The following is a 24,213-nucleotide window of genomic DNA, read 5'->3' as shown; positions in this document are numbered from 1 at the left end:
AATATGGTGTTGGGGAGGGTCTCTGCAGAACCTGTAGGCAAACAGAATTCTTCTGATAGCTTCTTTCTGGTCTGTGCTCCCCAAATCATAAAATTACCTTCAAATCCTTGTGGTCCTGGGGTACCTGAAGGTCCTGGATCCCCAGCTATGCCAGGTGATCCAGGTAAACCATCACGTCCTTTCAAACCAGATCTTCCTGGCAGACCTTTTGTACCTGAAATTAAATACAATTATTACTATCATTATTTCCTCATACTAATACCTTCACTCCTGCAATCGTGTTCCAGAAGAGAAATACGTTGTCAGCAGCCATGCTGAGAGTTCACTCTTCAACAGCTGGGGTCACAAACAACTAACTCCATACAGGGATTCCACAAGATCTGATTATCTGTTAAAGGATCAAGAGGTGCAGCTGAACATTAGACAAGGCTGAAAATGCAGCACTGAGATCTGGGATAAGCTACTGATTTTAGTCTGAAGCCATATCAGACCTAAGACTCAGGTTTCAATTTGATGGCCGTGGAAGTCTGTGAACTCCTCTCATCTCTGTCTCACAAGATTCCTGCCACTGTGAAAACAAGAATCCTCTGGTATAATGGGCCAGCTGTTGTAGCTGAAGAAAATTGAGTTACCTTGCTGAAATTTTGCTTAAGACTTGAAGTCACTTCTTTTGCTTGATTTCACCCTTTTTTCAAACCAGAAAATTGGCCCTGATGTTCAGCCTAAATATTATGTAAAATTAGAGCCATTGACCTGAACTAAATTCACCTTTCCCCTCCTCCCCCCGATATTTGATGATGAGCATCTGACTGACAAATCTTTAAAAAGTCTCAGGGCAGTGAAGGGTGCTCAAAATATAAAGGCTTAGAATGTAGTGGCATGTAAGAGGAGGTGCCTGCCTATGGACCTTTAGAATCCATTCAGGACTGCCCTGACCCCAAACCAGAAAGGTCTGGCACGGATTGGATAAACGAACAATTAAGTAAGTGTTCAGGATGGTATAAGTTAAAATATAACAAAATAGTATGAAGAGACAGAAGGCGTTTTGCAATTGCACGGAGCTAGATACCTAGCATGTGATCAGTAATGTGGAAGGTTAATATTAGTAGAAAGAAATGTGACTGGGAAACAGATGGGTAATACATTTGCACAACTTTTGTAAAGATTAAGCATTAAAAATAGTATAAATAGGGGTAATTTCCCAATGAACTTCTCTTTTTCCACTGCTCTGCAGTGGAATCTGTTACCTGATTGCCTGACCAGTATTAATAAAGGTGCTCTCAGCTTTTACTGCCTGCACATTTATTCACTTTAGGAACTGACACCAGGAAGCCAGGAACTAACACAGCTCTATTCACTGTGATGGGATTCATGATAACATCTAGGGGGAAGGACTGGTGCTAAGTGGTGCTAAACTCCTGCTCTAGGAGTTTTCATGAATAGAAGTGAATACTAACATTTAAAAATCGCCTAAATGGCAGTGCTAAGAAAGGAATCATGGGGACTTGCTGGGCCTAGAAGAGCCAACTGGTGCAGGACCCACCAGAGTTGCTTTGACAAACGATATGAACAAAGTGGTGCAGGCTGAAGTTCCCAGCACTTCTCCAGTTACAGTATTTCATTGACAGTTGAAATAATTCTCAGTGGTGAATCATTTTCATGACCACTCCACCTGCTAGTACCAAAGCTGGTATCATATCAGCTACCTTACAGGCTGCTGCACCTAATTCTGGAAACCTAATCAAAAAACACTATAAAAGTGCATGTACAGAATTTATCAAATACATTCTAATAATAATAAAACATGATATTTGTATGCATTTTGCTGGAATTATTTCCTTTATTAGAAAAACCTGTAAACCTTCCTAATGCATTTGAGAAAGTAGTGTTGTTCTTCCAGAAGGCCAGCATTTCAGTGATCTGAGTGTACTTTTTACCTGGTTTTCCAGCTGGGCCCTGGAATCCAGGATCTCCATCAAAGCCAGGGACACCATCAATTCCTGGCAGACCAGGTAAGCCTGCAGGGGCTGTGATTTCTTCTGGCTGTGGGGTTGTACCTGGAGCCCCTTGTTGGCCAGGGAGACCTGCACACAGTGCAAATGACAGTGTAAGTACCCCACAAAAAATTCACAGTTTTGATGATAATACTGACACAAAGGAGAAGTATGCTAAATTAAGACTGCCTTAGTACATCAGCACTGGGTATCTTTGTAAAAAGTGGTATGTCAAGCTCTTCCTAATTTATTTCAATCTCTAAGAAACCAAGAGTCCCCCAAATAAGCCCATTAAGGGAGCTCTGAAATCTTCCCCAGCCCAAACCACGTGCAGTAAAGTGCAGCTTTTCAAATCCTCCAGCACTCACCTCGATGGCCCATTTCACCTTTCAGCCCAGGGTAACCAGGATCCCCCGGAGGCCCATCTTTACCTGGCATCCCCATAAGGCCAGGGTCCCCTCTTACACCTGCAAAGACACACAGCTAAAGACCTCAGGGCTAAGCGTAGGGTCCTGATTCTGATCCACGGCTGGGGCACTGAGAAACACACTGACGGCAGCAATGGCAACAGCAGTTCAGCTCTGAGATGGAGGGGACCACAACCCTTAAGAAACTCTGTGCCCATTTTGATGTCCAGAATGGCTGCAGAGCCTCAAGACAAGAATTTCCACTGCTACATAATTACACTTTATTGAAAGTATTCTTCCCCTTCCTTGGGTAACCCAAGGAACGTGTTTGGGGAGTACACATCTTTTCTATTTGGAATCCATCTCTATGCACAGCACAGAGGGATGGGGATCTGCCAGCCTACGAAGACAGCATACAGTTCTTCACCTGGCAATGGTTCTCCATTGTCTCCTGGCTTTTGAGCTGTGCGGTTTCTTTGAAACCCTGCTACTGGAGTTCTTGTTTGCAGCTGCCCTCTAGGCTCCTTTGGCAGAGACCAAAGAGAGAGCAACCTGCTCCCTGCCTTAGCCAAGAACAAGATCTCTGAACTCCTACAATCCTCTTAGCCTCTTCTGGAGACCTAAATCCACCACACTATGCCTCTGAGCATACGTGATAGGTGGGATGAAACGGCATCTCCAGTCTTTGCCTAGACAGCATATACAAGTGGGTAACTGTAGTCGACAAGCACAGCGTGTGGACATCATCTACTCAGAAAAAAAACAAAGAGAAGAGAAAAAAAATCATTAGGGACACACTGAAGAGCACCTGGAGCTGGCCTCCCTTCGCTGCTTTTGGAGTCAGTAGGTAAAACCTGCATGGGCCAAAAGGGAAGACTTAGACAACAAACTCAGCTGTGCTTACACCTGAATGAGGATTTGTTTCAAAGCAGTCACACTAACCACATGATAGCCATTCATACTGTCAAGGTGACATCTGCCAAACCACACCCAGACCCTTTCAAGGCAAGATTACCTTTGAATCCAGATGCTCCAGGGAGTCCAATTGGACCAGTGGGTCCCACGTCACCCTTAATGCCTCGCAAGCCAAGAACACCAGGGAAACCTGGAGTGCCTGTGTCACCTTGGTCAGAAGCTGGGCCAGAGGGCCCTCGTGGTCCTGGAGGACCTGGAAGACCTAGAGATCACAGCATTAATTAGCACAGTCTGCCCAGCGTGTCTTTCTAGAGGACAGTCATTGTTTGGGTGTCTATATTTCCAGGGGTGTCCCCTCCTCCCGAAGGAGAAGAACCAGACCCCACCCACTTATATCCACTTAGGTCTCACAAACTTTTAAATTCTTTTAACCACAGTAACTTAGCTTCAAATTCTGGGCCTGTGCATAGCCCTTGCCCCACCTGGTAGCTAGCCTGGTGACTCAGACATTCCCTAGAAGAATGAGAGTAATGGCTTCAAATCCTTGGCCAGGGAAAGGCTTAGAGTCTCAGCCTCTCCAACAAGGCTGTGAGGTACTGAATGGGTACCAATGCCATCATGACAAATCTTTCAAACTATACTTGCTGTCAACCCTACAGCAAGTGCTTCTTATGTACCTCTAAGTAGCAATGAAGCTTTGCTGCCTCCCAGCTCACACAGGAGACTTCTAAACTTTACACAGAGCCTATGATTACAGCTGTGGAAACCACAGTCCAAAATGGAGCTGGTGTCCAAATTTAGACGTACTACACTGGACTTAAGTACCTACCTTAGTGCCCAAGTCTGTCTTCAGTACCACAATAGGTGAAATGAATATAGGCTAGAGAGCTTTAATAACAGGCTAAATCAAATCAGGATTCAATAGCAGGAATTGAAAACACATCTTCTCATTCTCGATCCCTGATCTAAACCCCAGGTTATTAAAGTGACAGTACTCATCCAAGTCATTTCCCCTCAGAGCTCTTCAAAGGAAGCACATAAAGAAACAGAAATCCCCTTAGCTAGTCCACTCTCTTCACACCTGAACTCCCATCAGTTCCTGGATGGCCAGCATCCCCAGGTCTCCCATGTATATCAGAAGGAAGAGAAGCTCCAGGTGTTCCTGGCAAGCCAGGCAGTCCCACAGGACCAGGGGGACCTAGAATAAGAAATATAAAGTGAGAGAGTGTACCCAAAACTCTTCAGTGATCTTCACAGACATGGACAGAAGTAGTGGCTGAGTAGCATTTACACTGAGGAGAACAGAGACATCTTACTACACGAGGGGAAAAATTACTATATCCTGCTGCTCAGGAGAGGTATAGACACTGTGGGAACTATGTAACCAACTGTTTCTCAAATATATAGGCACATCACAGATTTAGCGTTTACCTGTCAAACTACTAACCACCTCTGTGGCTTTAGGAGTTCTCTGGTAATTCTGCTGACCGTGCAACCCATTAACCTGAGCTGCAATACATCCTGCTGGGCTTCCAGAACATCAGTATTTACCCATGTCTCCTGCTGAGCCTTTTGGTCCAGGGAATCCTAGAGCTCCTCTACCCAAGCCTGGAGAACCTCCTTCGCCCTTCGGACCTGGGAGACCTGCAGGGCCTTTCAGTCCGGCTTCACTCAGACCTAATTAAACATGGTTAACAAAGATAAGAGAGCCTATTCAAATTGCCTAATAGCAGTTAAATTATTACACAAACTGAGTTGTAATAAAAAATTAACCATTTACTACTCTCTGCTGTTTTCAGTAGACCAACAGAAAGAGATTTGGTGCCTCATGTGCTACTCTGGTTGTGCAGAGTGAATTTAAACAATCTGCAAGATGCTGAGAGAGAAGCGTATGACTGCTCTGGTCTTCCCACAAGCTCTTGCACAAGGATGTGGGCATAGCACTCCTGTGACAGGATTTGCCTGCCAGCCTGTATGCTGTATCTCTCAAGAGGATGCAACATAGACTCAAGCTTCTGGTCTTTAAATAATCTAGTGGGCTTCATGCTCCAACATGGAGAGATCAGTTTCCACAGAGTACTGCAGAAGACACACTGAGGCACAAGTGGTGCAGGGCAGAGGCTCCCAGGAAGAGCTGCAGGGAGGTATTCAGCATGTCACCCTGGTAAGAGTAAATACTAAGCAGCTCTCTCAGATAGGAAAATTGTGGAGGATCTATATGCTGTAAATCATTACCTTCCAATAGAGAATGTTTTAAACAAAGAAAACACAGGTATTGTTTGAGTTGTACACATCAAGACTTTGTCCATTTTCATGCATAAAACGTCTGTCACAAATTTTAAGTGCTGCTTTAGAAGATGACTGTAAGTAAACAAGTCTCTTTGGAAAGGTCTTTCTCCACCTCTTTACATTTAGTAAAACACTGTTTGCAAAACAGAACCACATTCTATTTCATATGATTAAAAATATGAAAAAATCCAGCAGAAGCTTCCCAAAAGCAGAATCCAGAATCTAATCAAATAAATCAGCTTCTGATTTTACTGATGCCTTTCTTGAGCTCTATCTAATGGAGGGCTATGGAAAGCAGTAAGGAAATGTGCCATCGCTAAGCCCAACTCAAAGCAAGCATTTGATGCTGCCCTGCTAAAATCAAACATCCGTTAGAAAAGGAAGAGTTTTATGATTTCATTCCATCGACTTTCCAGCACTGACACAGTCCTTCAGGAATTCAAGGACAACCATCACCAGAAAAGCCTCTTTACTCCACAGGCTGCATCTTATTCTTACTAGCATTAGAGAAGAATTTGTTCATGCACATTCAGTATCCTAAGGTTTTTCTTCAGGTTATAATTAAATCCAGAACTGGGTGAAATAGGGGCATTTTGTGGGGATCACTGCTCTCACGATGGACCAGCGTACGCATTTCCCCAGCTATGACACTTCTACTACACATTTCCTTTACCTGGTGTTCCAGGAGACCCTTTTGTGCCTGGCAAGCCATTCAGACCATTTAAACCTGGAAATCCATGAAACCCTGAAGAGACATTGCGAACACATAAGTGAGCAAATAAGCAAATAATCTAGTCAGGTGGAAATGCATAAGAAGTTTCATGGAGACTACAACATATATGAGAAACCTGACACACAGGGGGACACAGTATGGAAAGTCTTCCTTCACGCAGGCCCCCTTCATGGAAACTCTTCCCACTGCTCTCACCAGTTTTACCCTCAGTGAACACCCATCAGTGATCCAAATCCAGTGAGAGCCTCTCCCTTTCCAACCACTCCTCTGCTCATTTCTAGCAGCTGGTGCCTGCACTAACATTGCCAAGAAATGAGCTGATTTCCCACGCACAGCTGGCCCACACATAAGAGTGCTGCCTGCCTGCTGTGATATACTTGGCCAAAACACTGGTTTTCTGACCCAGTTTCTCCCCCCATGTGCAGGCTCCAGATATACCTTTAGGTCCTGCTGTTCCACGAGCTCCAGGGAATCCGACAGATCCTGGCTGCCCTGGAGGTCCTGGTGGCCCAGGGATTCCTCTCAGCCCAGCGTTTCCAGGGATTCCTAAAAACAAGCAGAAAAATGTTCCTGTGCTACACATTCAGGATGGAACAGCTCACAGCTCCATCTTACAGCTTCTGTTCCTGCACTTAACTCATAAGATGGGTGAATAAATTGCTATTTAGATAAAGCAAAACCAGATCCAAATCTCTCCTCACTACCACTACTAGCATAGCACTTATCAGGCTATTTATTTGATAGCTTTTTTTTTTTTTAAATCATAGCAACGACATTCTTCATCATCTACCAAGTGACACACTGGAACAATTCACATACTGCATAACTACTTAAATTGTTTTTCAAATAAAATATTCCAGTAACGACTTTCACGGTTCTCCCATCTTTAATCTTGATAACAATTTGAGAATCTACCTCCTAGTTACACCACTACCCAAAGACACGTGTAGCTATCCTTCTGGGCAGGTTTGGCTCTAGAGAGGGAACGGACAGAAGTGTTGCAACAGAAGATTTTAGAGCAGCCTTGCCCATAAGCAGCTGCAAATAAGCTGCTACTGCTTGTATCTAACTGAGGTCTTCCCTATTTGTTAAAGGAATTCCTTTAGGTTTCCACTGTGCAGGATTCACCACATGGTTGACCCACATGATCGGTCATGACAGGACGAGGTGACACCTTACACTAGTGTCAGAGAAAATTCCCACCTTCTTGTCAACCTTCTTGTTTAAGCCTCAGCTGAGACAGGGCAACCAGGGCTAAGGAAACAACAAGGTGAGGTTGTTCCATAGTCACACCATGAACTGCAGAACGTAGATGCCTAGTCCAGTACCTGCTGGTCCTTCTTGGCCAAGATCTCCTGGGCCGCCTTTGAGTCCGTTCACCCCAGTGTTTCCTGGGTAGCCTGGTTCACCCTTGAGTCCTTCTCTCCCTCTCTCTCCTGAAAGGATAAAAACAGACAGCATGCTAGAGCACAAGTCAAACTGGAGGAAGGCGTGAAGAGAATGAGAAACGTTATGTTGAGGCTGCAGCACTTGTGTCTGCTTAGCCATGGTCTGGGCCCTGGACTGGACTCCCTGGATGCCAAATACCAGTGCAAGTTCACAAGTTCCTCCTCAAGAAGTGAAGTGGGACCCAGCATTAGAATTGGGCTGTTCTCGGACATGTTCATTATCATCCAGATTTGTGCCCCACCTGGATTCCAGATTCCTCAAATCTCACTTCCAGGAGAGTAGTAAAGTATTTAAATTTACAGATTACAAAAATACCCAAATTGGGCAATGCTATCCTGGTTAATCTCTAGAATTTTTCATTCTTGAAGTGAGCAATCAAGGGCTACTTTACCTGGGAACCCCGGGTCCCCTCGCTCTCCTTTTGCTCCAGCAATGCCAGAAATGCCAGCAGGCTCTCCCTGGTCACCTGGAAAAGAAAGACAAGGTGGGGAGGCCATTCCCTAATTGACTGTGGGGAGCAGTTTTCAGGGCTGCTCAACAGCCTTGTCTATGAAAACAAACCTTGCCTATACTTCAAATCCATGGAGCAAACAAAGACAACAGTAAGTGATGTACCTGAGTGTGAAAATGCTTATAAACAGCAATGGATGCAAATTCACTCATGCAAATGCATGACGAGACAAACATTTATGGGTAACTCCACAATATCCTGCCCTTTATACTTTGACACAAGAGGTCGAGAGAGAAGGGTGCCTCTCGTACTGTCCAACATGCTTCACACAGTGCTGTGGCCAAACTTTCAAAGGACCATAAAGTATTTAGGCATTTGGCTTGGGACTGGTCTCATCTGAATGAAGCCCCTTACAAGGGGACATGTACTTCGGAGCCAGTCACTGGAGAGCACCGTCACTTCTAGAACACTACTCATTCATTTTAGTCAGGAATATTAGGAATGTGTGTACTGAAAGACCATGTACACTATGAAAGATTTCTTACCCTTTGGACCAGGGAGGCCAATAGGACCTGGGAATCCAAGTGTTCCTGTGATACCATCTGAACCCTGAAAAAAAAAGCAACCCAAAATTAGCCTTTGCTTTTTATTCTTGCTGTTCCAAGTTTGGGTCATGTGGGATAACAGACAGCAAAGCTGTAAGAAGAAATACTATCCAAAGTGTCATTCAACAGTATGAGCCAAACAAAAACAATCTGGAAGTTTTGTAAGGAAAAATCTTGCCAGCTTCTGCTGCTTTGCTACAGGAGTACCAATTAGAACACAGGATTTTCCTAAGAGCACTTAGATAAGACGAAGAAACTTAAGAAGGTATTTACCCTCTCTCCTGGCATTCCTGGAAATCCTATGATACCATGTGTACCCTTCTGTCCTGGCAGCCCAGGCTGTCCAGGTGGACCAGGGAAGCCTGGGTCACCACGAAAACCTCTCTCTTTGCTTGCGGACCCAGTTGGACCAGGGAGACCAGGCTGTCCACGGCTTCCTGGGATTCCTTTATCACCTGGGTTATACAACAGAGAGTAATTTCATTTCATAATACAGACAATTCAGCTTATTTGGGCCAATTGACCTGTTACCCAAAGCTCCCCTTAAAGAGGAGGAAGGGATGGCATTAGCTCTGCAGAACAGAACTTCAAAGGAAAATTGTTTTCTCAAAATTCAGAATTGCCATATGCAAATCTTGGTAGAATGTGAATGGCAGAACAGAAAATAATATTGCAGGCGCTATCAAAAGGACAGACCATACTCCACTGAGAATAAGCACAGTTACTGAACAACTGATACTGGCAACTAACTACAATGTTGTGAAATACCTCTAGGTCCAGGGAATCCTCCAAGTCCAGCTAATCCAGGATCTCCTTTGTTTCCTTTGAATTGCAGTGCCTGTTCTGGAGGCCCAAGAACAGGAAGACCAGGTGGACCTACATCACCTCTATCACCTGAAGAAATAAGAAGTCAGGAAATCTTCTTTCAAAATAATCTAACAGAGAAATGGTATAACACTACAACACTAGAAGCTGGCAGACAAAAACAGAACTTCGATGTCTCCTGATGCAAATTCATCAGTAAGTGCTCAGCACCTTTGGCAACCAGGCCAAAGTATTTCACAAGGAAGAAAAGAACACAGTACTTAGAAGAAAACATTAAATATGCAGACATCTCAGAAGGGTCTCCTCAGTCCCTCTGCTGCACAGCCAGCAAAAGCCTTTCAGCTGTTTCTCACCTTTTTGACCTTGGAGTCCCAGAACTCCAGGGCTCCCTTGTCCTCCAGTTGCGCCAGGAGTTCCCTTAAACCCATTCACTCCAGGGACACCAGACAGGCCTGGCATGCCAGGGAAACCAAGCAGGCCAGAAGACCCTTTCTCGCCTGTATAGAAAAGTTGAGAAGTAGAAAGGGAAAATTAGTCTCTTCTGGTACACTGCATACCCACCTAGATGGCAGGTAGAGGCAGCATGGGTCTGGCCAATCACCCAAATCTGAGTAGTAAAACTTCATGGCGCAAGCACAGCGCAGCCACTTCTCTCATGGATCTCCACTCATGACACTTTCAACCAGCACTTTTCAGTTCACCTTTGAGAGCCTGGTCCTGCTTCCACTGGAGAGCAAAACCCCATCAATTTCCAAGAGAGCAATATGCAGTTACATAGCTCTATTGCTCTCCGCCCAAAATAACACAGAATTCTCCAAGTAATCAACTACTATATTGGTGCTTAATGACCATAAAGATTGTAAATTTTTACTTCCCATTTGGTTTGTGCTTCATTCTCTCCGTTCTATAAATTTCACTCACTGTTCCTCATTTCTTCAATTTTCTTGTCTTTCTATCTTGATTTACATGATCCTTTGTCCATAAGGGCCCATGTCCTTTAAGATGGATCTCCTTATGACTATGATTTGATAAGTCCATCATTCGTAATTCATAACTCAGCAGCAAAACAAATGCATTCCAACACTAGTTGGGAATTCATTCTCTTCTGACAAGTTGGGCCTAAAATCAGTATTAACAAGGCTATTTTTTTGTGGGCACAGTAATCTCAGACTATTCCCCTAGTGGAACACATACCTTTTGGCCCTGAGAAACCTGGATGTCCATCTTGACCAAAAGGCCCAGGTGGCCCTAAGAATCCTCTTTCCCCAGGAGATCCTGGAGCACCTTCAAGACCTGGGAAGCCTTTCATACCAGCAGGGCCTTGTGGACCTACATCTCCAGTCAAGCCTTTGGCTCCAGGAAGTCCTGAATCAATACAAGAAAGAACTCAATAGATTATGTCACACAAACACTAGCACAATTTGTGGACAGCTTCCCAAACTCTTTAAACATGGCATTGTTTTTAATATGACACGTGGACCTTATGGCACACGCAGCCTACTAGAAGGCATAAAGCTTAGAATTGCAAAAGCATTAGTCATCTAATAATAATAGTCATCTAAAACCCTATGAAGAGGGTTACTGCCTACATCACTACACAACTGGCAAGAGTGAAACCCCTTATGATGTATCCATTTTCATCTCCTTTACCAGACACTAAACTGTAGCGCACCAGTCTTACCTTTATCGTCAAGGCAGCCAAACCAGAATGGGGAGCATCATTAATGCCAGCTTCTGCTACCTACCCCCATCCTCTGGGTGAACCAGAGATCAATTGGAAAGGCTTGTTTTTACAAGTTTCTTTTCCACTGTGGTAGTTAAAGTGTTACTTCTCAAGAGCAAACTGCTCACTAAGGGAACAAGCTTCTGATTGTGCTGTCACAAAACCAACATCATACCCACTGTTTTGCCTCTAAACGTTTCAGAATGTTTCTAGCTGAAACTTTGTAACGGTTTACAATTTTAAATAAAGGTTCAAACCATTGAAAACAGAATGCTCAGATCCAGAGAGGAAGAGAAGGAAAAAGCAGGTGGCTTCTGAAAAATGGCATTTGCAGCGGTAGCACCCAATATACGAGCTTTGTTATACTCAGGGCTTAAATGTTTTAAGCTACAACCCAGTACTTTTTAAAGCAGAAGATGAAATGGCTGCTTTATTTAAGAAGAGAAAGAAAAAAGCTCCCACTTAAAATCTGTATATGTTAAGGATTTCATTATAGGCTTCAGGCTTTGTTACTGCCTAAGCATTCTCACTCCAATGGTTCTTTGCCTTCTGGTTTGATTAGCAATAATAAGGGGTATCACCTATAGTCAATACAATTCTTGTAGCATTAAAAGCTAGGTTGTTAGTCCATGAGCTTTTATGCTACACTGCATTTTCTCACCTTGACAGCCTATGTGAAGAACCCATAACCAAACAGTGTGACATCAGAAATGGAGAGTTGATGATAAATGGAATAGAAACATGGTGAAGGAAAAAACAGACAAAATATGTAAACAGAAAGAACAAGGGTACAAAAGAAATTAATGACTCAGAGAGACTACAGCTGCAGAAAACTTAATCATTCGGAGCTTATCATCCTAGCAATGGGAGGTTTTTAAAAATGGTTGAAGGAAAGTCATAGATGACATACAGTCCAAAAATGTAAAAAAAGAGAGGCAAAAGCAATGTTAACATCAAAAAAACCCCACTTTAAAACTCTATGATTTTAATCTCAAACGACGTTACTGCTTTCATTCATCTGTTGTTACTGTGCTCCAGCACTGTCATTCTGCATGTCAGAACAGATGAGTTATGTCACAGACCATTATCTACTAATTCCCAGGTCCCTCTTTGCTTGGTTCTCAAGTCTTGCATATACTGTTATCATGAAACACTTTAGTCACTGCAGCTTGAGAGATACTGCTGTACTCAAGTGGTGGGTTTTTTCCCCTTAAAGTGAAGGGAAATAAACTTCTCTTCTGCCCCAGCAAAGAGAAAGACAGAGAAGACTTAAGAAGACTCATTCTGAGAAAGCCAACAATTTTTCAATCATACTGCTGTACTCAAGTGGTGGGTTTTTTCCCCTTAAAGTGAAGGGAAATAAACTTCTCTTCTGCCCCAGCAAAGAGAAAGACAGAGAAGACTTAAGAAGACTCATTCTGAGAAAGCCTGTTGGCTTTCTATCAATCTATCAATCTATCAAAGTCACATTTCAAGCAACCTCATACATTAGAAATTAATCGTCATGAAAATGGGAAATGAAGATTAGTCAATGATACAGCCAGCATGTAAAAGCAGAGATGTTAAAAATATCAAGACATTTAAGATGCTTTCTCCTATCTTTCTGCTGTATTTCTTACAGCCTTGGGGCACCATTTCAAGGCAGGAGTCGTCCAGCAGTCAGAGGCAAAAGGCTCAAATTCTGCACTCTGTTACCCCTAACCAGAGGTAGGAGCTCACTCCTAGCAAATGCCAAATCTCTCCCACACTTCCTCAACATTGCAGTGTTCAGCTTAGCTACTTGTCTTCATTTGAAGACATTACATACCTGGTGCTCCTGCAAGGCCAACTGACCCCAAGGGTCCTGGTTTTCCCTTAATGCCAAAAGGACCTCCAGGACCAGGAGGTCCTCGCAATCCAGGGACACCCGAATATCCTGGATTACCCTGTTCGCCTTTAATTCCTAGGAGGCCTGGTCTTCCATCTAACCCTGGGAACAGAGAGGTGGGAGGTTACAGAACAAATAAAACAAAAGTCACACTTTTAATTAAAAAGTGAGTTTTAATAAAAGCCTTTGAGTTGCATTAGATTCTAAGAAAAAACCAGCAAACCGCCACCTGTGAGCAGCTTAGAGGACTGCTAGCACAGTATCTTAAAGAGATTGGAAAGAGGAAAGATTTCTGAAAGAGAGACAGTTTGATATTCCCAGATACAAGCAGTATCAGTGCTTACCTTTTGGTCCTGGAAATCCAAGATCACCTGTAAGCCCTTTATCACCTGGGAGTCCAGGTCGGCCACGCTCTCCCAGCGCTCCACTCTCAGCACCAAATACATCTCCAGGAGCTCCCCTCGTTCCAGCTAAGCCTGAAGCACCCATTTTCCCAGGCAAACCATCTGTTCCATCCAGTCCTGGAAGTCCTTGTGACCCTTGCTCTCCTCGAGGCCCAGGGAAGCCTTAAAGAGAAAAACAGTAAATGTCACTCAGCAGAAGTACAGAATATCTGCTTCCAATAGCATCTCTAACAAAATCAACATTTTAAAAATTTCCATGCAAGAAAAAGTTGTTTGGAAAGTCGTAGAATGTTTCAGTACTGAATTAGAAACAATAATTGGTGACAGAAAGTGATGAAACTGTTTAAAACAGTTAGAATATCCTTTCATATTATTCTTTTTTTTTTTTTTTTAAGAAAAGAATACTTTAGGAGTATCTGGGAGCTGCAGCTAGTTGCAGCTTTACAAGCTTGGTTTCACTAGATGGCAGATTAGGCAAAAAGGACAAAAAAAGGAGGAAGATGGCCATTTCAGGCTACAGACAGGCAGTATCTCACTACCACTATCAACCACAAAAGCTGCGAAGATCTTATATTCATCACACCATTTTTACTCTGTCCTCTATGTCAGAAAACTTCTGGCACTGCGGGGCAGAAGACACTGTCAGCCTTGGTACAAGGAGGACTGGAAAGTACTCTCCCTGTACCAAGCAGACACTAAGCTGAACTGCTGTGTGGATGTGTCACACTGCTCAGGGGTTATGTCATGAAATCAGTGACCCCATAAAGATGACATCCCCCCTTAATGTAGTGAAAGGATAAGAGATTTCTTCAGCCATATCCAGACAAACCTGATGGATACAGAGCAACCTAGCTTTAGGAATCTTCCCTCACCACCTTGGCTTCTTGCTTTTTATTTATACAACCATCAGAAATTCCCACAGGTAAAATGAGTCCAAGCACCGTGTACAGCGTGCCTTTACCAGAGTACCACATGGCTTAAAACAAGTGTCACAATAAACTTGTAGTTAACCTAAACTGTAACAAAGCACATGACGACGGTCTCTGGAGAAGCAAATTGTGTTGGTTGTCCTCTTTTCTTCCAGCAGCGATATAATATTATAGGCAGGTAACAAGTATCTTGAACACTTCTTTTGTTTTCTTCCAAGCTGCAACCATTTGCTTGCAGAGATTGAATTTGGAAGGAGCACAATGGGGCTCTCAATGGGGCATTATGAATGTACCAGGCAGAAAAGTGGCCTAGAAGGTTGGACAACTCTTTTGATAAAATATTGTACACATTAATCAGACAATAAAAAGAACTCCAGTAAATTCCCTCTTACCAGGTTCCCCTTGCAAGCCTATTATTCCTGGAGACCCTGGCTGTCCTTTTGACCCATGTAATCCAGGTTGGCCTGGAATGCCGGGAAAGCCTTTGCTGCCTTTGGGACCTAAGGGTAAAAATATATTAATAAACAATATCAATGAATGAATAGTGGAAGACAAAAACACAGCACGAGAAAACAGGATCAGATCTTTTCTGCAAAGCTGGTGCTGAAAACACTTGCTGGATACACAATTTAAGCTAAATAAAGTCTCAAAGCTATGGCTGTTTCATCAGCTACATAAACACAGAAGGAGAGGGTTTGTGTTCAGAGGCTACTTGAAAGGGAAAAAATGGTGCAGTCATTATGATCCTCCTTAAGATTTAAGCCTAGTCTCTTTGGGAAAAAAAAGAGCATTGTTCTGCCAGTTAACTCTCTGGAATAACTATCACTCAGAGGAGATTAATTAGCAGGTATTATCTTCCTTGAGCAGTAAGTACTTCTTGGTAGTCAGCCAGTGCATTACAATCAGCTTGTCTCCCTACCTGGCAGTCCTGGAAAGCCGGGAATCCCTGGGGGCCCATATGCTCCAGGAACTATGCAGGGCAAGGTGATACCTAAAACAAAGAAACACTGAGGTTGCACACAGCCCCTTTCAGAGAGACGGTCAGAAGAGGAACATTTAGTATCCAGATGTTTTTTACAGGACATATCATAAGTGGCTGTGAGTGAACTTACACACATCAAACTGCTGACATCTCAAATATATCATGTTAAAGAAAAGGCATTTGGAGCCTAGCAATGGTCTAATCTCATCCCTACTACTGACTTACTGCATGACCAGTAAAAGGTAGCAGCTACTGCTGTGGACTACTTGTAGCATGATATCCATGGCTTCCACTCAGCAACTGGTCCTCCCTGTGGTAGAGGCTATGCAACAGGCATCGAAAAGGCAGTCTGTGACTCAGAGCGCTTCACGTCCAGGCTGAGAGCTTTCAAAGTCAGTGGCAGCTGACAGGTGTTCCTAACTTTTAAAAATTGAGGATGTTTCTAAGCTGTATAAAAACAGTACGCTACAGTGTGAAATTCTAAAATAAATGTGCACATGTAAGATAAAATACGTATCTAGGGAATATTGACAGATGTTTAAAAAAATCTGTCACCCAAGAGTTTAGGCCAGAGAGATGCATGCATGGAGGGAGGAATAGCAAGGATTTTTTATTTCAGCCTTACTCTCCAACTGCTTCTTCTACAGTCTGTCAGACTAAGAAATAGCCACATGGCTTAAAAGTTTATTAGCAGCGAACAAGACTCAGCAATTGCAAAGCTCTTTGACTGACTTCCACCTCTCAAAAAAAGGCTCTGTTTGTACTAGCAATCCCTCTTCAGTGGGATGAAATTTATGTGGCATTATTAGAGTTGCTAGCACATCAGATTTACCTGAAAGATCTCAAACACTTCCAACATTCCTCCTTGTAGGTCACTGACAATTTGAAGTCACATTGACACAGTCAGGGAAATTATTATCACAAAAACTAATTCAAGACTTTCCAACTCCAGAAATGCTTCCAGTTATTTTAAAAGGAGTCTGTGCTAGAACTATAGAATTAGCTCCTATGCTGTAACAGGTGGCTTAGCCTTTAACTATCATAGATACACTTTCTAAAAATGAAAATCTAAAGGACAGGACTTTAAAAGCTATTTAGTCAGAGAGATTACATACAAAAGATGACTACTAAAGCAAATTTGGGGAAGAGAGGTGGTTTTTTTCATTACTCTGAACACTTTTATATGCACAGAGAAACAGCTGCCTAACTGCACTGTTGCCCAATATTTGCTGATTTAAATCTGGCATCAACTACAAGGCCAATTAAGGATGAGACAATCAGGTATCACAGATACATTGTTTCTCATTTCCTTACAACTCTCTTTGCAGGATTCAAGCTCCGTTCCCAGACTGACAAGCCAAATTTATTCATCAGCCATCCAAGAGCACTCCGAATTGTGACTGCTTTTGGTCCTGAGGAGGTAATCTGGTCTAAATCAGGCAACACTGGAAGTATTTCTTCCAGCACAGCAACACGAGTTAAACACTTTTCAGAAAAGATTAACATTTTCAGATGACTAACAAATTTTATTAACAAAAGACCTGAGTCAAACTATTTCCTGGATAAATCCAATCAAATCAGTGGACTTCTGTATGGATAATAAATATGGCTCTTTGCTTCCGACATTGACAGTGGGAATAGGGGTCTCAAAATGACATAGGCCAGGACAAAACCTCATAAAGTAACCCAATATGTCTTTTCTGGTGCAAAGGCTGTAAAGATTCCTGCGAATTTTCTGGTTGAAACAGTGCTAAGAACTGGTTCAATGACATTCTTCTTGTGTTCTTCTCAATAGATTCCAACTCAGTCCCCAAAAGGCTGTGTGAAAATCTTCTGACTTCGATGCCTATGTCCAACCAGAGACAGAAAGTTAAGCTTTCAGTTTTGGGTCCAGCCCCAAACCCAGTCAGGGTAGGCAGATTTGAGCATCCCTCTCTCACGGTCCCAAATGACAGAGAGTGATTCTGGTTTGACCTCCCACTTCTACCCCCCTTCATTCCACCCTCAACCCTAATTTTCATGATTTCGTTGTTCTGACTTGTGTGACTGATTTCATTATTCAGACTTGTGAGAAGAAAGAACAATCCTAATCTCAAATTCTAGCTAGTCGGGGGCTGCCAACAGGTATCAGCTCTAGTATAAAGAAACAAGCAAGGCTCATGTGGAAAGTGGGATGTAGCAGGGAACAAGAGGGAACGCAACCCCCAGGGTGTCTAATCTCCTCACATATTGAGATGCTATGCAAATTCTGAAGGAAACATCAGAACATTTTCTACTTTGATGTGAGAGAACCAAAGGTCAGTTCTCAATTCACTGCTTTTATCTTGATGTAAGGCATTCACTGACAGCAAAATTCATTTAAAAATGACTATACTCATGATAACATATCTACACAGAGTTGCAATAACACTTCCATTCTTACACAGACAAAGAGTGCTCTATTTTCATCTGTGACAGCAATTCGTCTTTATAGTCAGCACTAGCTTTAAGAACAGAGGTTCAAAACTAAAATACCCATGATCCAATTTATGCTTCAAACCGTTATGGGCACCTAATACCATGATTGCAAGATGTAACACACACATTGCTGCCTGAACGTGGGTACACTTTGACAGGGCATTCTTTTGATAAAGTAGAAGTTAAATGGTAGGGACACAAAATAAAAAGTCCAGTTCTGGTCTTCTGCAATCCTATGTGAGCCTGACACTGAATGCTTGATAAAATAAGAAGTTGAGGTCCATCTCTGAGACATTTCCTCCTCAGACACAGCACAATAAAGAATGACATTTTTCAAAAAGCGAGCATTCGGGGCAGCAACTGGCATGGAAAGGGAAGTTTAATTAATACTGTTGCATTCACATCACATGGCTTTAAGGACTGTCTTATGAGAGTTTTCCAAAAACAACTCTGTACAACAGCATATTCTGTATTTTACATTATTAGCCAGCAGTAGAATACTTGAACAATGGATATTTCATGTGAGGATAACTGAAATGCAAATAGGACTGTTTGTGTGTTTTGCAAAATGATGTAAGCAAGGCTTAGTGTAAAAATTATATAAGCAAAACAGTGTTCTCCAGCTACTCAATACCCTACATTATCATATTTTATAGAATAATATCCCAGTATCAAGGAAATTAAACAATTATGAAACCATCATGTCAGGCAAAAAGCGAAACATGGGCAGTTCCAACATTTTTGAGTAATTGCATAATACCAGGTAAAATCAGTCTAGCTTTTTATAAAATACTGAGTTAGACTTTTCCAAAGCAAGACTGTTTCACCCTGTTTTACTGCACGTGGCATGAACTTGAGCAAAATTCCTCAGTGCTGCCTTTGACGTTGTAATTTCAGTAGGTCACAGTCTCTTTTTAAATGTCTTTCCTCATTTTCACGATAAGACCTTTCAGTCTGGGCAGTACAAGAAATGACTATTTCTTCCACCCACACACATTTCTTTAATATTAGATGAAACTTACTATATCAAAGTGTTTTCTAATGTATGTAAATTATTTCCTAGTATGGAGGGAATGATGCATTCACAAGTCTTCTTACACATCTCTATGGAGGTGCAAACTGAACTGGCTAATGACTTATTCACACTTTCCCACATATTTTGACTATAGATACTTTTCTACAAAGGACCATTCATTGTTAGCAAAGCTTTGATGTAGCGTTCATAATAAGCTGGCTTCTGATGTGCTCCACAGAATATCTAGAGTTCACATCATGTACAGAGCATTTTACTTTTACTTATCTTACAATGCAATTTTAATTTAGTGGATTTTGTAAGAGACAATTTACCAAACAAAGATGTAAGCATTCATAGCTATGAATTAGTAAAGCTTTTAGCATTTAGCATGTGACTTGAATTGGAAAAAAAGCTTATGCAGACTGTTCCAGGGGGACATTAAGCTAGCTGTCTCCTCACCCCATAACAACAACCCAGCATGACACTGATGTGAGGTAACATGCCACCCAGCATGTCCGTGCAACCTTCCCAGTGCTATTCTGGCCTATCTCTCACCTCCCCCTGGGTTTAAGATTCCTCTGCCAACTCCTCATACTGCAGTGGTCTTACCGCCAAGGTTTTTGAACTCAGAACATCAGTTTATCAGTTCAGAAACCTATGCAACAATATTATGCCTGCAAATGTATTATTGATTTTGCATTATTGATACTGACAGAATTACAAACCTAGAAGCCTAAGCATACACAGAATGGAAGATACACTGAAAATCAGCAGCGGCAAAGAAAAAATACTGTTTATCTTAAATTATATTTAAATGGCTGACATGGAATCAAGACATTGGGACTAGCTCTCTGTAGTCATTTTGTTATGAAAACATTTTCCATAAAAGTTTAGACATATGACTTTCCACGTAACTCACTTGGAACTCTGAGAATGAACATAAAACATCATACACGAAACATTATCAAACCTGTATTTACTGACTTTATTACTTGTCATTATGGTACGCTTTAGGTACGTATAATGACATACCAGCTGAGCCAAACTGTAGTACCTCAGGAAGCAAACAGCCCAGAGCTGGTTGCACCAATCATAATTGAACTCCCTACCTGACTGTCATGACAATGTCTTATTCACCAACGGCTGTTTGTACATACAATGTACTACAGTTTCTTCTTTTAAAAAATATCTGGAACTCTTCTTATTTCAATAACAGTAATAGTTCTGAAAACTGATTCATAAGTCTCCAATACCAGTGAGCTATTATTTTTACCTGGACAATGAAGGAGGCTGCGCTTTTTAAAAACCTCTTTTTATCAATCTTCCTAACTACCTTTGGTGTAAAAGGGTTCTCCAGCAGTAGTCAGTGAGTAGCTCCATCCCACTCTTACTATTTGAGTACTGTTTGAGTATTTGTTGCTTATTATCTGTGTCCTCCTGAGCATGACAGCTTGAGAAAGCTGTGACTGCTGTGTAAGGCCTGGTGAGCCCACAAACCAGTTTCAATTAATTTAAAGAGCAATCTTTAATCTAATGCAATCTTCTGGCCTGGCTACAAGCACAGCAGTAAGTTGAGTGCCATTTGACTTGTAGCAGCTTTGCACCTTTTCAAAATAAGAGCAGACCCAGCAACACCTACCTGGAGGGCCTGGAAGACCTGCTTGTCCTGGAAACCCATCCATTCCTGGGTCACCTGATGGCCCACGAACTCCACTAGGACCTGGATATCCAACGCCAGGAGAACCAGTTTCTCCACGATGGCCCTTGGAGCCAGGTAATCCTGGCAGTCCTTTTTCACCTGGGAAACCTAGCCCACCATCACCCTGTACACAGCAAAGAATTACAGCTGAAAATCAAAGAATATACACCACTATAATTTTAACAAATGCATAAGTTTGGTCAGCTCTGTGCAAGGTTCAGATGGGCCTAGGAAGGTACATGGAAACCACTGTAAATTATCCATCATTATTTCAAAGATTCTGGTGTGATTTTTCTATTCCAAGATTTGACTCATAATTATGCCTACAGTGTCTTTTATCTTTTAGGACACAACATAAAACAGCATTAGGCTCTACCCCACTACTGGAAGTTTATCTTTTGACTGGGTAGCCAGAGGCATAATGAGTGCCAATTATTAATCCTGACCAAGTCAAATTTGTGTTCAGGGACTGTGAGCTTTTTATGTATTTGGAGACTTACCACAGGGCTAATCAGGACTAGTAAACCAGGCCTTTCTATTGTCTCTGCTCCTTATTCCAATTCTGAAGCACTGCTGCTAAATCAATCTGAACTTACTGGAGGGCCTGGTGGGCCTGGCAAGCCTGGAAGTCCATCCCTGCCAGGGGTTCCCGGGATGCCTGAAGGTCCTCTGGGTGCTGTGGCACCACGGTCCCCACGAGCACCTCTGCCTGTTGCGTAGGATGAATCCCCTTTTTCTCCCTTAAGGCCTGGAAGACCTTGCTGACCAGCTGAAGCCTACAGACCAAAAGAAAAAAACAGGAATATGAACACGGATAGAAAAGGTTTTGCTTCTTAAAAATGTCATATGAGGACAGGACACAATGACTGGAGCTAGAATCACCAAAGGGTTTCCTATTGTATACATTACACTAAAAAAAATAAAAAAGAGGAGGTTTCATTATTTCCAAATGTTTCAATCAAGTCACTACAGCTTTACAGTGGCAAGCCAAACCCTGGTATATAGCACTATAGAGACAGCAATCTTGGATGGCATCTGGGAACATTACACCACTCATGATATAACGGGGCCCAAGTATTGAATCTTCTTCCCTATTACTTGGTGTGCTGCATTTACTGACACTGATAAACATACTCTGAAGAAAAAAGACTGGTGTCTTTATGGACTACAATTTTCAAAAGTAAATACTGCCAATGAGCAATGCTCTGCGCTTTGGAAAATCCTGTTTGTTACCGTTGCTCTTTCATAAAAAAACACTCTCACTAATGTATTTAGCATACAGCAGCTGAGGAGGAGACTGCATCTAAGGCACACAGTTTTTACAGCTATGAGCAATGATGTGGAAAGATCTCACCATTCGATTTTTCAGGTCTTGGTGCAGATGTATATCTGCATATCTGCTTCCCCAGCCAGCCCTCACTTAGGAAGAACCCTGGGTCTAATCCATGTATGCCTACGGCCAAGAAGCCCTGGGATGTATAATTGTTACTGTTTTTCTCTCAACTGCTAAACGTGCAGTTCTCAGAACTTAAGAACCATTTCTTCTCCCATTTTTTATAGGTGATAATTTCTCTACTTTCAGCTTCTTTTCACAGATCAGTTTCTGGGTTGCTTTTTTTTTTTTTTTTAAATCCAAACAAGTAGAAGAAATTATGCAAAAAAAATGTGTTCTGCTTTCACTACAATCAGCACCAGCAATTGCACATGAGCACTTTTTTCTCCTTTAATTCATGACAACCAATATAAACTCTTCCTGCCTTACCGGAGGGCCTCGCAGTCCTGGTGCGCCCACAGTGCCTGGGTCTCCACCAATGCCCTTAACCCCAGGCACACCAGGGCTTCCCGATGGACCTGGTGGACCTGAGATGCCTTTTAGACCAGCTCTTGTAACTCCTCCATCACAAGCACAATCACCTGCCTCTCCTGGAAAATACAGTCAACACTCCAAACTCAGTTTCATTTGGATAAAGACCCTTTTCAGTTGCAAGAACTCAAAAAGCAGTATTTGATTAAATTAGGACAAAGCCATTCTCATATGATTTGATTTTGTGCCTACTATGCTCAGGTGATGTGAATGTCAAGCAAGCGGAGCTCAGGTTCTGTCCAGGTTAATTTCTGTGCAATGCCCATCACCAAATTACCATGTGCAGATGAACGTCAGCACTTCTTGAACTCTTCCCAAACATTTAGACTCTCCTATACAGATGGTTTTAGGAGAGTTTTAGGACAGAAGTCTTGTGTTTTTTTAAAGAGATAGTTATATGTCAGAGAAAGCAAGTCCATACTCCCACTCACAGTATGTTACAATGACCCTCAGCTGGATATCTTTATATTTCCCAGAATCATAACTGGCCATGGATCCAAACAACCACAAAGCACAGTGATGTCTGCGTCATCATGGCTTTTGCCACTGGTTCTGTCACAAACTAAGACCCAAATCCTCATCATTTTTAGCACAGAGGAGAATAAAATTAAGTTTCTCTGTCCTTTCCAGTCTATATTGCAAAAAGCAGTGAACAAGATTTTATTTCTAACTCTCACTACATCTTATGGCTTTAAAGTATAACTTACTTAGCTAATTTTCTGGGTATGAGATGTTTATCTGCTTATTTGCCTGAGCAGAGTAGGAAGTAGGAAATAGGATTTTGCTGGCAGTGCTGGGCACAACTCCCTCTAAATTGTAAAGGCTGTTGGCTCCTTTAATCCATCTCAACCTCCTGTGATTTGTTGTAAAGACACTTCCACCCCATACCTTAGGATATTACCATGTGTAAATATCTTTCTGAGGCCCAATGACTGCTAAAAGGCTCTCCCAAAACAGGAGTCAATTACCTTTGTACCCCTTTGGACCCAAAGCTCCTGGCAGCCCTCTTTGTCCAGGCTCCCCTGGGGCCCCAGTCCTTCCATCCAGGATCGTGTCTGGGGGGAATGAAGGGCCTATATGCAGAAAGAAGGCAAGCAAAAGCCATGAGAAGGCTAGATTTCCAGCTCATTAATTACTTACAATGTCAGTTATGCAACTGACAGAAATGGCACTGGATCAAACTGCAACTGTGGAAGTTACACAAGGAGATAGAACTTGGTTGGTATCACAGGCTGCACTCCTCTGCCATATGTTTGCTTCTAGCTTCTCATACAGAAAAGCAAAAGCTCTCACAATGTGGATGCAACAGAGTTTCATTCCTCTACTGTTCTACCATTACACTTTTTTCAAAGACTTAACAGTTGGCCGAAGAACTAACCAAACTGTGAACAGGTTGTTTAAAGAAGGGCAAATGACTTCGTTCATGGCAGATGTGCCTTTACAGCTCTGGGAGAAGCTGAGACTCATATGGATAGAAGTTGAAGGGTCAAATCAATGTATTGGTGATTGCGATGACTGGCTATTGCCCTTTTTGTTGGACAGAAGCTATCATATATAAGCGGTGTCTCTGCTGCTGCTGGCATGGCAGAGTCATCTCCAGGGCTA

At 42.4% G+C, this 24,213-nt stretch overlaps 1 protein-coding gene across 1 annotated transcript in view; it reads right to left on the bottom strand.

The window, feature by feature from the left end:
* The window catches only part of COL4A6 (collagen type IV alpha 6 chain), a 102,010-nt gene that overhangs the window by 2,292 nt on the left and 75,505 nt on the right, over positions 1 to 24,213 (bottom strand). The window contains exons 19-42 of the mRNA XM_009275361.1: positions 23,577 to 23,681; positions 22,507 to 22,667; positions 21,341 to 21,520; positions 20,685 to 20,868; positions 15,511 to 15,582; positions 14,984 to 15,091; positions 13,603 to 13,824; positions 13,199 to 13,360; positions 12,053 to 12,061; positions 10,863 to 11,033; positions 10,022 to 10,165; positions 9,612 to 9,737; positions 9,117 to 9,298; positions 8,784 to 8,847; positions 8,179 to 8,253; positions 7,667 to 7,774; positions 6,777 to 6,884; positions 6,279 to 6,350; positions 4,868 to 4,993; positions 4,398 to 4,514; positions 3,417 to 3,578; positions 2,363 to 2,461; positions 1,938 to 2,084; positions 98 to 214 (exon numbers count right to left, since the gene is read on the bottom strand). Coding sequence (XP_009273636.1) covers positions 98 to 214; positions 1,938 to 2,084; positions 2,363 to 2,461; positions 3,417 to 3,578; positions 4,398 to 4,514; positions 4,868 to 4,993; positions 6,279 to 6,350; positions 6,777 to 6,884; positions 7,667 to 7,774; positions 8,179 to 8,253; positions 8,784 to 8,847; positions 9,117 to 9,298; positions 9,612 to 9,737; positions 10,022 to 10,165; positions 10,863 to 11,033; positions 12,053 to 12,061; positions 13,199 to 13,360; positions 13,603 to 13,824; positions 14,984 to 15,091; positions 15,511 to 15,582; positions 20,685 to 20,868; positions 21,341 to 21,520; positions 22,507 to 22,667; positions 23,577 to 23,681 — 3,021 coding nt within the window. The remainder of the gene's footprint in view (positions 1 to 97; positions 215 to 1,937; positions 2,085 to 2,362; positions 2,462 to 3,416; positions 3,579 to 4,397; positions 4,515 to 4,867; positions 4,994 to 6,278; positions 6,351 to 6,776; positions 6,885 to 7,666; positions 7,775 to 8,178; positions 8,254 to 8,783; positions 8,848 to 9,116; positions 9,299 to 9,611; positions 9,738 to 10,021; positions 10,166 to 10,862; positions 11,034 to 12,052; positions 12,062 to 13,198; positions 13,361 to 13,602; positions 13,825 to 14,983; positions 15,092 to 15,510; positions 15,583 to 20,684; positions 20,869 to 21,340; positions 21,521 to 22,506; positions 22,668 to 23,576; positions 23,682 to 24,213) is intronic.

The sequence above is a fragment of the Aptenodytes forsteri genome, unplaced genomic scaffold (genome assembly GCF_000699145.1).
Source record: "Aptenodytes forsteri isolate BGI_AS27 unplaced genomic scaffold, ASM69914v1 Scaffold143, whole genome shotgun sequence".
Classification (NCBI taxonomy): domain Eukaryota; kingdom Metazoa; phylum Chordata; class Aves; order Sphenisciformes; family Spheniscidae; genus Aptenodytes; species Aptenodytes forsteri.
Note: the sequence above shows the minus strand (reverse complement) of the source record. Positions and strands in the feature narration are given on the sequence as shown.